We start from the raw sequence: 13,256 nt of genomic DNA, 5'->3' as shown, positions 1-13,256 counted from the left end.
ACAGGTTTTTAATAAAGGCAGCGATTAAAAAAAGCCATCTCCATCTGTTCTTTCTTTCCTTTCTTCTGCTTATTTCATCACGTCTTGAAACTGTGTTCATTATCCTTGGGATGTACCGTGAAGTACAATGTAAGTCCAGATGAGTCCATTATGAGTGTACCCTGGTTATCCAGAAATCTGCAGGGACAAGTGAAGTAGTCATATAAAGAACATAGAATATAAAATATAGAACATAGACGTCTCCATCCATCTCTATTCCGCATCCAAAGAACTACTGCATTTCTGTCGCTGTCTTTCTCTGTCAGTCTGCAACAGTGTGCAGAGGCAGTGGGAAGCTCGGCTGTCTACCATTCCAAAAATATGTCAGGTAGTGGTGATTAATGGAGAGTGTCTTCCTGTGGTCAGCTTGGTTGGCATGCCTCAGTTTCAGTCCAACGCGGTGCACAACCCATAAAGCCGGATCTCTTTTGAGACTGGATCCTTGATACTTGTAGGTGATTCCATACACTGAACGCAAGGGTATGAGTCTTAGACAAGAGTAAGAAATATGTCAATAGCCTGGGGACAAGGGAAGCCAATCAAGCTGGTAGAGCCACTTGAACCAATATGCCTTCAACTAATGAGAGCAGCAGAATAAATGATGAGGGGTAAAACAGCTCAACAGCTCATAGCCTGAGGTGCTAAAGCTCTGTTACAACAGGTCACAGACCATGCTCGGGTCATCCACTGGTTGGTCATGTAAAGTTATTGGCATCTGGAGCTGATGCAGTGTTTGTAGGATGGGAGAACGTGATGCCCCACACTGCAAAAGCGCCTGGTGCCATAACCGCCCAGGCCCGGAATCAACACAGAAACGGCATGACGGATGGGTATCGTGCCACCCTCGCTTCTATAACAAGTCACCTAGGGACCAGTCTGAGGGCCACAAGTCACGGTTCTCTCTTATCAGCATCCAACAATTAGCTAACAGAATGTTCCTAGGCAGAAAGTAACCCATGGAAAAGGCAGTCATCTATGACAAAAATACCTACTGTCATCATGAGAGAGAAAAGAACGACCACTTCATGAGCAGGCAGGCATGAGCGGTGTTTACTTATTAGAAACAGGTTGGAGAACTTACTTTTTTATAATAAGAAAATAGTATATTTGAAGACCCTGAAGGCATGTTGTCCTCCATACTGACGTGATGTCTACTGTACCAGTGAGTGGGATGAATGAGGTAGGGAGCAGCTGATTGTCACGATCGTCAATGGGAGAGAGAGAGGACCAAGGCGCAGCGTGTGGAAAATACATCTTCTCTTTAATTGGAAGAAGGACAACGAAACAAAACAACAAACGTGAAGCTATCAAAAGACTAAGTGCAAACATGCAACATAGACACAGACAATTACCCACAAAAACCTAGTGCCTATGGCTGCCTTAAATATGGCTCCCAATCAGAGACAATTAATGACATCTGTCTCTGATTGAGAACCATTCAGGCAACCATAGACACAGCTAGACTTCTATACTAAACATAAACCCAACTACTCTAATAAACCCCCTAAACCTTACAACCACCCTAGACACTACAAAAAACACATACATTCCCCATGTCACACCCTGACCTAACTAAAATAATAAAGAAAACAAAGAATACTAAGGCCAGGGTGTGACAGTACCCCCCCCCCCCAAAGGTGCGGACTCCGACCGCACAAACTGACATAGAAAGGGGAGAGTCCGGGGTGGGCCCCATCATGGCGGCGGCTCGGGTGCGGGACGTGGCCCCCACTCCACCATTGTCCATACCCGCTTTGGTAGCCTCCTCCAAATGGCCACCCTCCAAATACCCCCACCTAAAATAATAGGCCTCAGTAGGACAAGGGGCAGCACCGGGACAAGGGGCAGCACCGGGACAAGGGGCAGCACCGGGACAAGGGGCAGCCCCGGGATAAGGGGCAGCTCCGGACTGAAGGACGGCAGCTCCGGACTGAGGGGCGGATCCTGGCTGGCTGGCTCTGGCGGATCCTGGCTGGCTGGCTCTGGCGGATCCTGGCTGGCTGACGGCTCTGGCGGATCCTGGCTGGCTGACGGCTCTGGCGGATCCTGGCTGGCTGACGGCTCTGGCGGATCCTGGCTGGCTGACGGCTCTGGCTGGTCTTGGCTGGCTGACGGCTCTGGCTGGTCTTGGCTGGCTGACGGCTCTGGCTGGTCTTGGCTGGCTGACGGCTCTGGCTGGTCATGTCTGGCTGGCGGCTCTGGCTGGTCCTGTCTGGTTGGCGGCTCTGGCTGGTCCTGTCTGGTTGGCGGCTCTGGCAGATCCTGTCTGGTTGGCGGCTCTGGCAGATCCTGTCTGGTTGGCGGCTCTGGCAGATCCTGTCTGGTTGGCGGCTCTGGCAGATCCTGTCTGGTTGGCGGCTCTGGCAGATCCTGTCTGGTTGGCGGCTCTGGCAGATCCTGTCTGGTTGGCGGCTCTGGCAGATCCTGACTGACGAATGGCTCTAGCGGCTCCTGACTGACTAACGGCTCTGACGGCTCGGGACAGACGGGCGGCTCTAATGGCTCTGTGCAGACGGATGGCTCAGATGGCGCTGGGTAGACGGATGGCTCAGATGGCGCTGGGTAGACGGATGGCTCAGATGGCGCTTGGCAGACGGATGGCTCAGATGGCGCTTGGCAGACGGATAGCTCAGATGGCGTTGGGCAGACGGACAGTTCAGACGGCGTTGGGCAGACGGGCAGTTCAGGCGCCGCTGGGCAGACGGCAGACTCTGGCCGGCTGAGACGCACTATAGGCCTGGTGCGTGGCGCCGGAACTGGAGGTACCGGGCTAAGGACACGCACCTTTAGGCTAGTGCGGGGAGCAGCAACAGGACGCACAGGACTCTGGGGACACACAGGAGGCTTGGTGCGTGGTGTAGGCACTGGTGGTAATGGGCTGGAGACAAGCACCATAGGGCTAGTGCGTGGAGGAGGAACAGGGCTCTGGAAACGCACTGGAAGCCTGGTGCGTGGTGTAGGCACTGGTGGTACTGGGCTGGGGCGGGGAGGTGGCGCCGGAAATACCGGACCGTGCAGGCGTACTGGCTCCCTTGAGCACTGAGCCTGCCCAACCTTACCTGGTTGTATGCTCCCCGTCGCCCGACCAGTGCGGGGAGGTGGAATAACCCGCACCGGCCTATGTAGGCGAACCGGGGACACCATGCGTAAGGCTGGTGCCATGTAAGCCGGCCCGAGGAGACGCACTGGTGGCCAGATGCGTTGGGCCGGCTTCATGACATCCGGCTCAACGCTCAATCTAGCCCGGCCGATACGTGGAGCTGGAATGTACCGAGCCGGGCTATGCACGCGTACAGGAGACACCATGCGCTCTACTGCGTAACACGGTGTCTGCCCGTACTCTCGCTCTCCACGGTTAGCCTGGGAAGTGGGCGCAGGTCTCCTACCTGCCCTCGGCCCACTACCTCTTAGCCCCCCCCCCCAAGAAAATTTTGGGTTGTACTCACGGGCTTCCAGCCTTGCTTCCGTGCTGCCTCCTCATATCGCCGCCTCTCTGCTTTCGCTGCCTCCAGCTCAGCTTTGGGGCGGCGATATTCTCCTGGTTGAGCCCAAGGTCCCTTACCATCCAATTCGTCCTCCCATGTCCAGAAATCCTGTGTAGGTGGGTCCTGTTGCCGCTTGACACGCCACTTGGTCCGATTTAGGTGGGTAATTCTGTCACGATCGTCAATGGGAGAGAGAGAGGACCAAGGCGCAGCGTGTGGAAAATACATCTTCTCTTTAATTGGAAGAAGGACAACGAAACAAAACAACAAACGTGAAGCTATCAAAAGACTAAGTGCAAACATGCAACATAGACACAGACAATTACCCACAAAAACCTAGTGCCTATGGCTGCCTTAAATATGGCTCCCAATCAGAGACAATTAATGACATCTGTCTCTGATTGAGAACCATTCAGGCAACCATAGACACAGCTAGACTTCTATACTAAACATAAACCCAACTACTCTAATAAACCCCCTAAACCTTACAACCACCCTAGACACTACAAAAAACACATACATTCCCCATGTCACACCCTGACCTAACTAAAATAATAAAGAAAACAAAGAATACTAAGGCCAGGGTGTGACACTGATGAGAATTGGAGGTGCATTCTTAGAAAAAAAAGGTGCTATCTAGAACATAAAAGGGTTCTTCGGCTGTCCCCATAGGATACACCTTCGAAGAGCCCTTTTTGGTTCCAGGTAGAACCCTTTTGGTTCCATGTAAAATCCTTTCCACAAAGGGTTCTACATGGAACCCAAAAGGGTTCTACCTGGAACCAAAAGGGTTCTCCTATGGAGACAGCTGGAAGAACCCTTTTGGAACCCTTTTTTCTAAGAGTGTAGATCAGAGACCTGGGTGGTCAAGGTGTGGTTCAATAGTTGATTTTGTGTCATTTCCTGTTTATGGATGCACTTTTGAGAGTTTTTATTACATTGTGAAAACAGAATCAAGAAAGGAGGCATTGTAGTCTGCAATGTGATACAGGGAAAATACAAAAAATGATGAAAAGTTATCAGGAAAATGCTGCAAAGAACATAATGTACTGTATGTCAATCTTCATAAAAGCAGCACTATAGTTCACCAGCTTTGTGTCTCTGCATGACGTTTTATCACACTAGCTCAAGATAGTATAGCCTGATTAAATTGTGGTCTACAGATGTATGCTCTTAATTTGAGGAGTTTAATCCTGCAGCAACAGGAAATTTGAATTATTGTGTGGATTATAAAAATTTACATTTGTGTAGGGTTTGATACATTTTTGCTATAGCAAATAAAGTCTGAAATGTTAAAGTGGAAATTACAAACTTTAGAACCCTTTTTAAACCTTGAATACACAACAAGTTAGCATTTTCTGAAGTGCAGGAAATGTTCTTGCAACAACAGGGTCACCACATTAAGATCCTACACCTGTATGTTTCTGTGTCAAAGCCCTGCCACAGACTTCCTTCTGGTGCATGTACCCTTTTTCAGTAGAAAAAAGACAGATGATGTAGCTGATGAATTCTGGCAACTTAATTGAAGCTTAAGTAGTGAAACTGACACTAACTGGAACTTTAAAAAAATATTCATTTTTTTTTTTTTTACACAGGAACTTCTCATTTGCTTCAAGTTAATCAGTATCACCACAATGCATATTTATAGACAGCCTACTTTAAATTCAAAAGGATATACTATACTAAATGTTTGTTTTTACTCACTTTTGATTGTTAACAAACATTGGATTAAGTGTTATTTATAATCTAATTATGTACAAAGCTTCTGTGTTTATCGCTTACCTATTGGCTGTTAGTGAACGTGCATAGTTAATTTACTTTATAGTTGTAGATTATTAATGGTCTGTACAATCCCCCTGCAATGTTCTTTTCTGTAGTTTGTCTTTCTGTGTTTTTCATAGATTGAAGGAGGTGGCCAGTGGAACAGGAAATGTAACACACGGCTGTTTAAAAAAAAGTTAAACTAAAGGGGATAAAAGAGGAAGTCACTGAGCAGCCATACACAAATACATTAGCGTATAGCTAGTTACGTTCATTCCCACTGTCATCCATTTTGACATGAAGATGGTTGGAAGCTGGTTGTTTCTCCTCATCTCTCTCCAAGGATATGAGGCTCCCTCCACCCCCAGTAAGATTGTCCTGTTGGATGCTACACCTGTGATATTAATTTTAATGTTCATTTATTCAACTTGTTTAAGACCTGGTGCTACGACAACACATCCGGCCAATGTGCCCTCAACTTTTGATACTGTTTTTAATCTTGGAGAATCTTTGTAGGATTTATTATAATTTGTACATGTATTTGTGTTAATAAGATAGTGAGGTTTAGATTGTCTTCTGATCATTTTATCGTGTACTCATGTTGATGGATGGTTTCCGCTCAGTTGACATTTGTCTTGAATTTTTTTTCAATGTTCACATAAGTGTGTCAGCAAATTATATATATATATATTTTTCTCCAGTTATTAATAATTGTTTTAGACTATGACATATAGGAAATATAACCGTTACATTTCAAAAACTCTCAAGTTTTTGGTTGAGCTATATTTATTGAATTGATGTACATCGACTTACCTCGTACGTAATGTAATTACATAATGCCAATTTAATTACCTTTCTGTTTCTTTGGGAGTCATCAAATAATAAATAAATTACACTTTATACCAGGTATTATAGCAATTTATTTGATCAAACTATTACATAACTACCTAGAAACACAAAATAATCTGAAAAGTAAAGTTTCATGTGCCATTTCTATTGCTGATGCGACACCAAAAGTCCCCTGCTAGTCTGAGATTGACGTCAACTACTTTGGGGTTTCCTGTAACATGGCCATCCATCTTGTCGTATACATTCACATACTGATAAAATGATTAATTTCATTCAATGTGATGGTGGAAAAGTACTCTAGTCATGATATACATGAAGGTATAGACCCCTTAATATATGTTATCTGATTTGTCTCTTAAAAAACTGTAAACACCCAATGTAATTATGCAACTCATCTTGATATCATACCACATCTCCCATTTAAACAGATTTTCAATTTCTGTTCCATTTTTTCAGATGTAAACTGCCTGATCATTAATCTGGATTATGTCAACTGCATCTGGAGTGAACAGAGGATCCCAGAGGTCAACTTCACCTTTTTCAGCAACAGGTTAGTGCAATGTGATGGGTGTTGAGGTCTTTGTCCAAAATGCTTGCCGTGCATCACTGTGATGTGGTGTCACACATTGGTGGTGGTTGAGGTGAGTTTTCCCCTTACAATGAAAAGTACTTTGAGACTCTCTATATGAATTAATATATTATTGTTATTACACTCCTTACCATATGTATTTGTGGACAGTGAAGCTACCATTTTAAATGTGGCTCTAAACTCCAGCATTTTTAATTTTAGAACAAATGTTTCACATGAGGTGACAGTACAGAATGCCACATTTTATTTGAGGGTATGTTCATACAATACATACTGTATCTTTTACCATTTACAAATGAACACTTTATGTACAGGTAACTGCCAAAATAATTAAAACACTTGAGTAAATGAGGGATACAAAGTATATTGAAAGCAGGTGCTTCCACACAGGTGTGGTTCCTGAGTTAATTAAGCAATTAACATCCCATCATGCCATATTTTGACCACTATTTTGGCTACCATGGTAATGCCCCAATATGATGAAAATACCCTTATCCACAGGGCACACGTCACTGATTGGTTTGATGAGCATGAAAACAATGTAAACCATATTTCATGGCCGTCTCAGTTACCAGATCTCAATCCAATTGAACACTTATAGGAGATTCTGAAGTGGCGAATGAGACAATGTTTTCTACCACCATCAACAAAACACCAAATGATGGAATTTCTCGTGGAAGAATGTTGCCACATCCCTCCAATAGAGTTCCAGATACTTGTAGAATCTATGCCGAGGTGCATCAAATGTGTTCTGGCTCTTGATGGCCCAATACCCTATTAAAACTTCTCTAGGGTAGGGGGCAGCATTCGGAATTTTGGATGAAAAGCATGCCCAAATTAAACTGCCTGCTACTCAGGCCCAGAAGATATGATATGCATATAACTGGTAGATTTGGATAGAAAACACTCTAAAGTTTCCAAAACTGTTAAAATAGTGTCTGTGAGTATAACAGACCTGATTTGGCAGGCGAAAACCTGAGAAAAATCCATTCAGGAAGTAGTTTTTTTTGTTGGTTTTGTAGTTTTCTAATCAATGCCATTACAGTATCCATTGACTTAGGACTCAAATTGCAGTTCCTATGCCTTCCACTAGATGTCAACAGTCTTTAGAAATTGTTTCAGGCTTGTATTCTGAAAAATGAGGGAGTAAGAGCAGTCTGAATGACTGGACCCTGCCCGTGTCACAGAGCTTTTTCATGCGCGTGTGCCTTTCTTGTTTACCTTTTATATTGACGACGTTATTGTCCGGTTGAAATATTATCGATTATTTAGGCTAAAAACAACCTGAGGATTGAATATATACATCGTTTGACATGTTTCTATGAACTTTACGGATACAATTTGGATTTTTTGTCTGCATGTTGTGATTGCGTTTGAGCCTGTGGATTACTGAAGAAAACGTGCGAATAAAACAGAGGTTTTTGGATATAAAGAGACTTTATCGAACAAAAGGAACATTTATTGAGTAAATTATTGAGTAAATGAATGTCTGCTGAGTGCAACCATATGAAGATCATCAAAGGTAAGGGATTAATTTTATCTCTATTTCTGACTTGTGTAACTCTTCTACTTGGCTGGTTACTGTTTGTAATGATTTGTCTGCTGGGCTATGTTCTCAAATAATCGTAAGGTATGCTTTCGCCGTAAAGCATTTTTTAAATCTGGCACCGTGGTTGGATTCACAAGAAGTTCATCTTTAAACCTATGTAAAATATGTTTTGTTTTCTGAATTTTTATAATGAGTATTTCTGTATTTGAATTTGGCACCCTGCAGTTTCACTGGCTGTTGAAGAGGTGGGACGCTACCGTCTCACGTACCCTAGAGAGGTTTTAAGACACTTTATGTTGATGTTTCCTTTATTTTGGTCGTTACCTGTATTTAGTCCCCCCATTTGAAGAAATTTGGACAAATTCAATTGTAGTGTATTAAAGTAGTCAGAAGTTTAGTATTTGGTCCCATATTCCTAGCACTCAATGACCACATCAACCTTGTGACTCTACAAACTCGTTGAATGCATTTGCATTTTGTTTTGGTTGTATTTCGGATTATATTTAGCCCAATAGGAACTGAATGGTGAATAATGTATTATGTCATTTGGAGTAACTTTTATTGTAATTTAGAATAGAAGATGTTTCCGAACACTTCTACATTAATGTGGATACTATGATGATTATGGATAATCATGAATCCTGAATAATGATTAGTGAGAAAGTTACAGAGGCACAAAGATCATACCCCCTAAAAAATGCTAACCTCCCCTGTTATTGGTAATGGTGAGAGGTTAGTATGTTTTGTTGTAGCTTCTATAACCTTCTCACTCATCACTATTCATGATTTATTTTCTTAATCATGGCATTATAAGGATTAATTTAGAAGTGTTCACAAACATCTTATCACAGAAAGAAAATTACTCCAGTCATCATTCACCATTCAGTTGCTATTAGGCAAAATATAACTCAAAACACAACCAAAACAAACTGCAAATGCATCCAACAAGTTTGTTGAGTCACTTTTGACTACTAACTATAATACATAAGTTAATTTGCCCAAATACTTATGACTTCTTCAAATGGGGGGACTAGATACATAAAATGCTTTCATTTCTAAACTGTAAAATACATACATTATGTTTGAAAATACCCTTGAATAAAAATTGACATTCTGTACTGTTGCCTCATAGGAAACATCTCAAATCCAAAATATTGGAGTATAGAGCCCAAAACATTTATAATTGCTTCACTGTCCGAATACATACGTAGGGGAGTGTATCTCTGTCAAATCTTAAATATCCGTACTTTGGTACTAATTCTCATCCATCATTTTCACATGGTATGTGTTTAGGTTCATCAAAGATAATATGGAGGAGTGCACAACATATCTACAGGAGAAGAGTTATTCTGTGGGATGTAGACTGTCCTATGACATGTCTGACAGGTTTAGAACACTGACAACCAAGCTGGTCCATCAGAACAACAGTTATGTGCAGACCCATAACCTGAAAAGCATGGGTAGGTTCTTTTTCTCAATCAAATCAGAACCTTACATACAGAACAGCATGTAACATGAAGAACAATAGTCATCTTACTTTAGGCTTTTTAACGCGTGTTTTTCCTATTTCAATCTTCATTTGATTGAAATGTCGTTAACATTTGACCCTCCTTAATGCTTTTTCTAGTGAAGCTTTACCCTCCTGTTAACCTGTCAGTTGAGATGAACAAAGACCCAGAGCTGAATCTGTACTGGAACAACAGCAAGAACACCTACTGCATTGAGAGTGAAGTTCGCTACAGAATAAACAGCGAGAAGTGGAAGGTGGGGATGGGTCAGGACTCAGGAGTTGGACCACTGTTTGGACACTGTAGCCTACTGGTCATTTTTCAACAAAATACTGGACAAATGTTTGAAAAAACTATCTCTCTCTCCTCCACTCTCTCTCTTTGTTCCTTTCTTCAGACATCTACTCCAAGCAAGGAACAGAAGTATGCTGTGGCTTTTCCGTTAAAGAGCAGTCGTTATGAGTTTCAAGTGAGAGCACGAGTAAACGACATCTGTGGCGAGTCCAAGTTCTGGAGTGAATGGAGTCAGCCCATTCAATGGGATTCCATGAAGGGAAATAACTTCACAGGTAAATACATACAAAATCTCTGCTTTGCTTTATGGTTATAAAGTTGTGCTCAGACTTCTGTCAGGACTTTGTCATGTCAACCTTTCTCTTTGGCCTAGACATATCTGGCAGCTCAATGTCTGTGTGGAAGCCAGTACTGTCATTAGTGGGTACCATGACACTCTTCATATTGGCCTGCATGCTGGTCTACAGGGAAAGGTGGGTTTGCCAACAGAAGTTAACACCACACTTACACCCCAAATAAAGACTAAAATCAAGGGGTATAGTTTACATTATAAAAAAATCAAAGTCTCCTCCATTCTTCCTCTGAAAAAAAGTGATACTCTGATTTTGAACTAACCCTATCTCTTTGTAGAGAACGACTGAGATTCATCCTCATTCCCATTGTGCCTAATCCAGGCAAGAACCTAGATGAGAATGTAGAGGTAATATTTATCCCTGGTCCCATGCATTGCACTTCATTATAATCTTTGTTTCTCTATTACTGTTATCTACAGTTTAAATCCCATCTTATATCTCACATATTACATGTAACCTTTACCTTTAAAGGCCTGGCTTCCCATCTCCAAGGACATTTGCTTCCAGCCTAACTTCACTGAGTTTGCCTGTCCTGTTCGTGAGTACAGTCTGGTTCCCCAAACTGGCAGCGTCAGCGAATCTGAGAGCAACTTCTCCATCCTAACAGACCAGTCAGATTGCCTGTCCACGTGTTCCTCCTCAGCTTCCACTTTTCCTGTCACAAGTGAAAATGAACAAGCTGGTATTGAGTGAGACTTACAAAGGCTGCATTCTAATTACCCTTCTCCCCTAGGTGTGCACTTCCTTGATCCCCCTCATTGATAATACGTATTAGATTGGTGTATGCATGGGCTAAAGGGAGTTTCTATCAGATTTCTTTTTAGAATTTTAACATATGAACATCCTTAATATTACGGTAATAAATCCAAGCATTTTTGTTTGATGTTCAACCATTTGTAAGATTTTTAAATGCATCGATTTTTGAGAGAGAATACAACATAAAATGCTCTGAACATTGCAATAATGACATACCCTCCTTGTATTGCGAGAAAAAAAGCTGTTAATTACACAAACTGACCACATACAATATAGTAGCGTTATGAGCTAGGCTACTTATGAGCGTGCATGTCTAAAATGTTTCTAATAATGTCATAAAAAAAAGATATCTATAGCATATACAAGCTAATGAAAAAATGATCTTAGCAGCTGAAATGATGGGCACAGGGTTAAACATGATTCAGCTGACAGTTTTAATATTATAAACAATCCCTTGTGAAATTTAAATTGTACTATTGCACACTGTATCTCGTTGGAATAGAGTGAGCATCTGAAATGTTGAATATTAGCCTATACTTTCATTAAAATGGTATCTTATACTAGCTTGTATTTACATTTATTAGGGATACCCACTGCTCTTCCTGGGGTCCAAACACATTAAGGCACTTACATTAAATATAAAACAAAAGGTAAAACAGTACATCATACCACATTATTACACCACTGCATATCTACATTACAAAATGTATAATACCACCATACAACAATTTTACAATGTACATGTGTGGAGAGTGTGTGTGCTAGCGGTTGTGTGCGTATGCGTGTGTCTGTACCTTTGTGTATATTTCTTCACAGTCCCCGCTGTTCCATAAGGTATATTTTAATCTGTTTTTTAAAATCTGATTGTAATAGTATTTTCTTTAAATTTGGTTTCCAAGCGGGGGCTACTGCTATAAAAATTACTATAGGCTATTGGCCTATTTCCTCTTAAATAAATATGATAAACGTTGCCTCCTAATGTTGCATGATATCCTGTAATCCTACCAGTGGCGACCTGTCATTCAGGGCAGGTGCCCCACCTGTTTTAAGTCATGTCAGTTTGCAAACAATGTAAAAAAATAAAAATAACATAGTCATTGAGATAATAAAGCTGCAGACAAACATGGTCTCTTTTTTTGCTTTCTTGAGTAACATGCTGACCACACCGCTCGTGTCACGTCCTCGAGCTTTGCAAAATAATTTTACACATACATGTTATTCAATCATTGAACCCACACTGCTCGCGCGAGTCAACGAGTGTCTGTGTAGCCAGGCGATAAAATAGAACTTGGTTCTATTTGTGACACTTGATGCGCTGCAAGTCCCGCCTCTCCCATCTCCTCATTGGTTTTTAGGAGCATATACCCACATGGGTGATTGAAAGATGACCTGAGGTCCACATTCCAGACCAGTTGGTGGTGACAATGCACCTTAAAGTTGCTTGCTAACCGCAATATAAAGTCCAAAGAAGAAGAAGAGCTCTGAAGGAGGAGAGATGACTAGAAATGAACTCGGTTTACCCTTTTATCTGTGGATTAATTGTCGGAGTAGAGGACCTTGTGCATTTCAGGTAAAATAATAACCCAATGTTTATATCACAGGACAAATTAGCTAGCAACACCAAGCTAGCTAGCTAAATTGCCATAAATGTTTAATGCTTTTTGACCTGTCCCCAAATTAATATAGTTGGTTCAGAGTTTGTTTGATATTTCAACCTGCGTGTCCTGATTGTGTCTGGTGTGGGTGGACAAAATCAACATGTGCACGATGGTGCATGCATGCATGCGCACGAGCGGTCTGGTCAGCATGTAAGGCAGCTCCAAAATGCAGGTGTTTCAGCCTAGCTCAGGGCTTTCTGTGGTGGTGGGGCAGCCAGCAGAAAATATGGAGCGTAGGGTTTGTTAAGGTTCTCTAGTTGCGTCGTGATTGGTTCAGTGTTTTGTCAGTCATGGGGACACTACATCACCACAAAATCTACGGGTAGAGCTAGAAAATTCTAGCCCCTTGGGTGCTGCCATAGAGTTACATTAGAGGTGCCCATCCAATAAGGGTCAAGGTATTGGCCTGACTTGC

The 13,256-nt window shown here is 42.2% G+C and overlaps 1 protein-coding gene across 1 annotated transcript; it reads left to right on the top strand.

The window, feature by feature from the left end:
• Positions 1–5,512: 5,512 nt before the first annotated feature.
• Positions 5,513–12,162, top strand: LOC120021552 (cytokine receptor common subunit gamma-like). Its single transcript, XM_038965344.1, has 8 exons — positions 5,513–5,652; positions 6,591–6,684; positions 9,566–9,732; positions 9,900–10,036; positions 10,178–10,349; positions 10,448–10,547; positions 10,705–10,774; positions 10,899–12,162. Exons 1-8 carry the CDS (start codon positions 5,583–5,585, stop codon positions 11,118–11,120), a joined length of 1,032 nt encoding a protein of 343 aa, XP_038821272.1. The 5' UTR covers positions 5,513–5,582; the 3' UTR covers positions 11,121–12,162.
• The last annotated feature ends 1,094 nt before the right edge of the window (positions 12,163–13,256 follow it).

This window comes from Salvelinus namaycush, chromosome 26 (genome assembly GCF_016432855.1).
Source record: "Salvelinus namaycush isolate Seneca chromosome 26, SaNama_1.0, whole genome shotgun sequence".
Taxonomy (NCBI): domain Eukaryota; kingdom Metazoa; phylum Chordata; class Actinopteri; order Salmoniformes; family Salmonidae; genus Salvelinus; species Salvelinus namaycush.
This window is presented reverse-complemented; position numbering and strand designations above follow the sequence as displayed.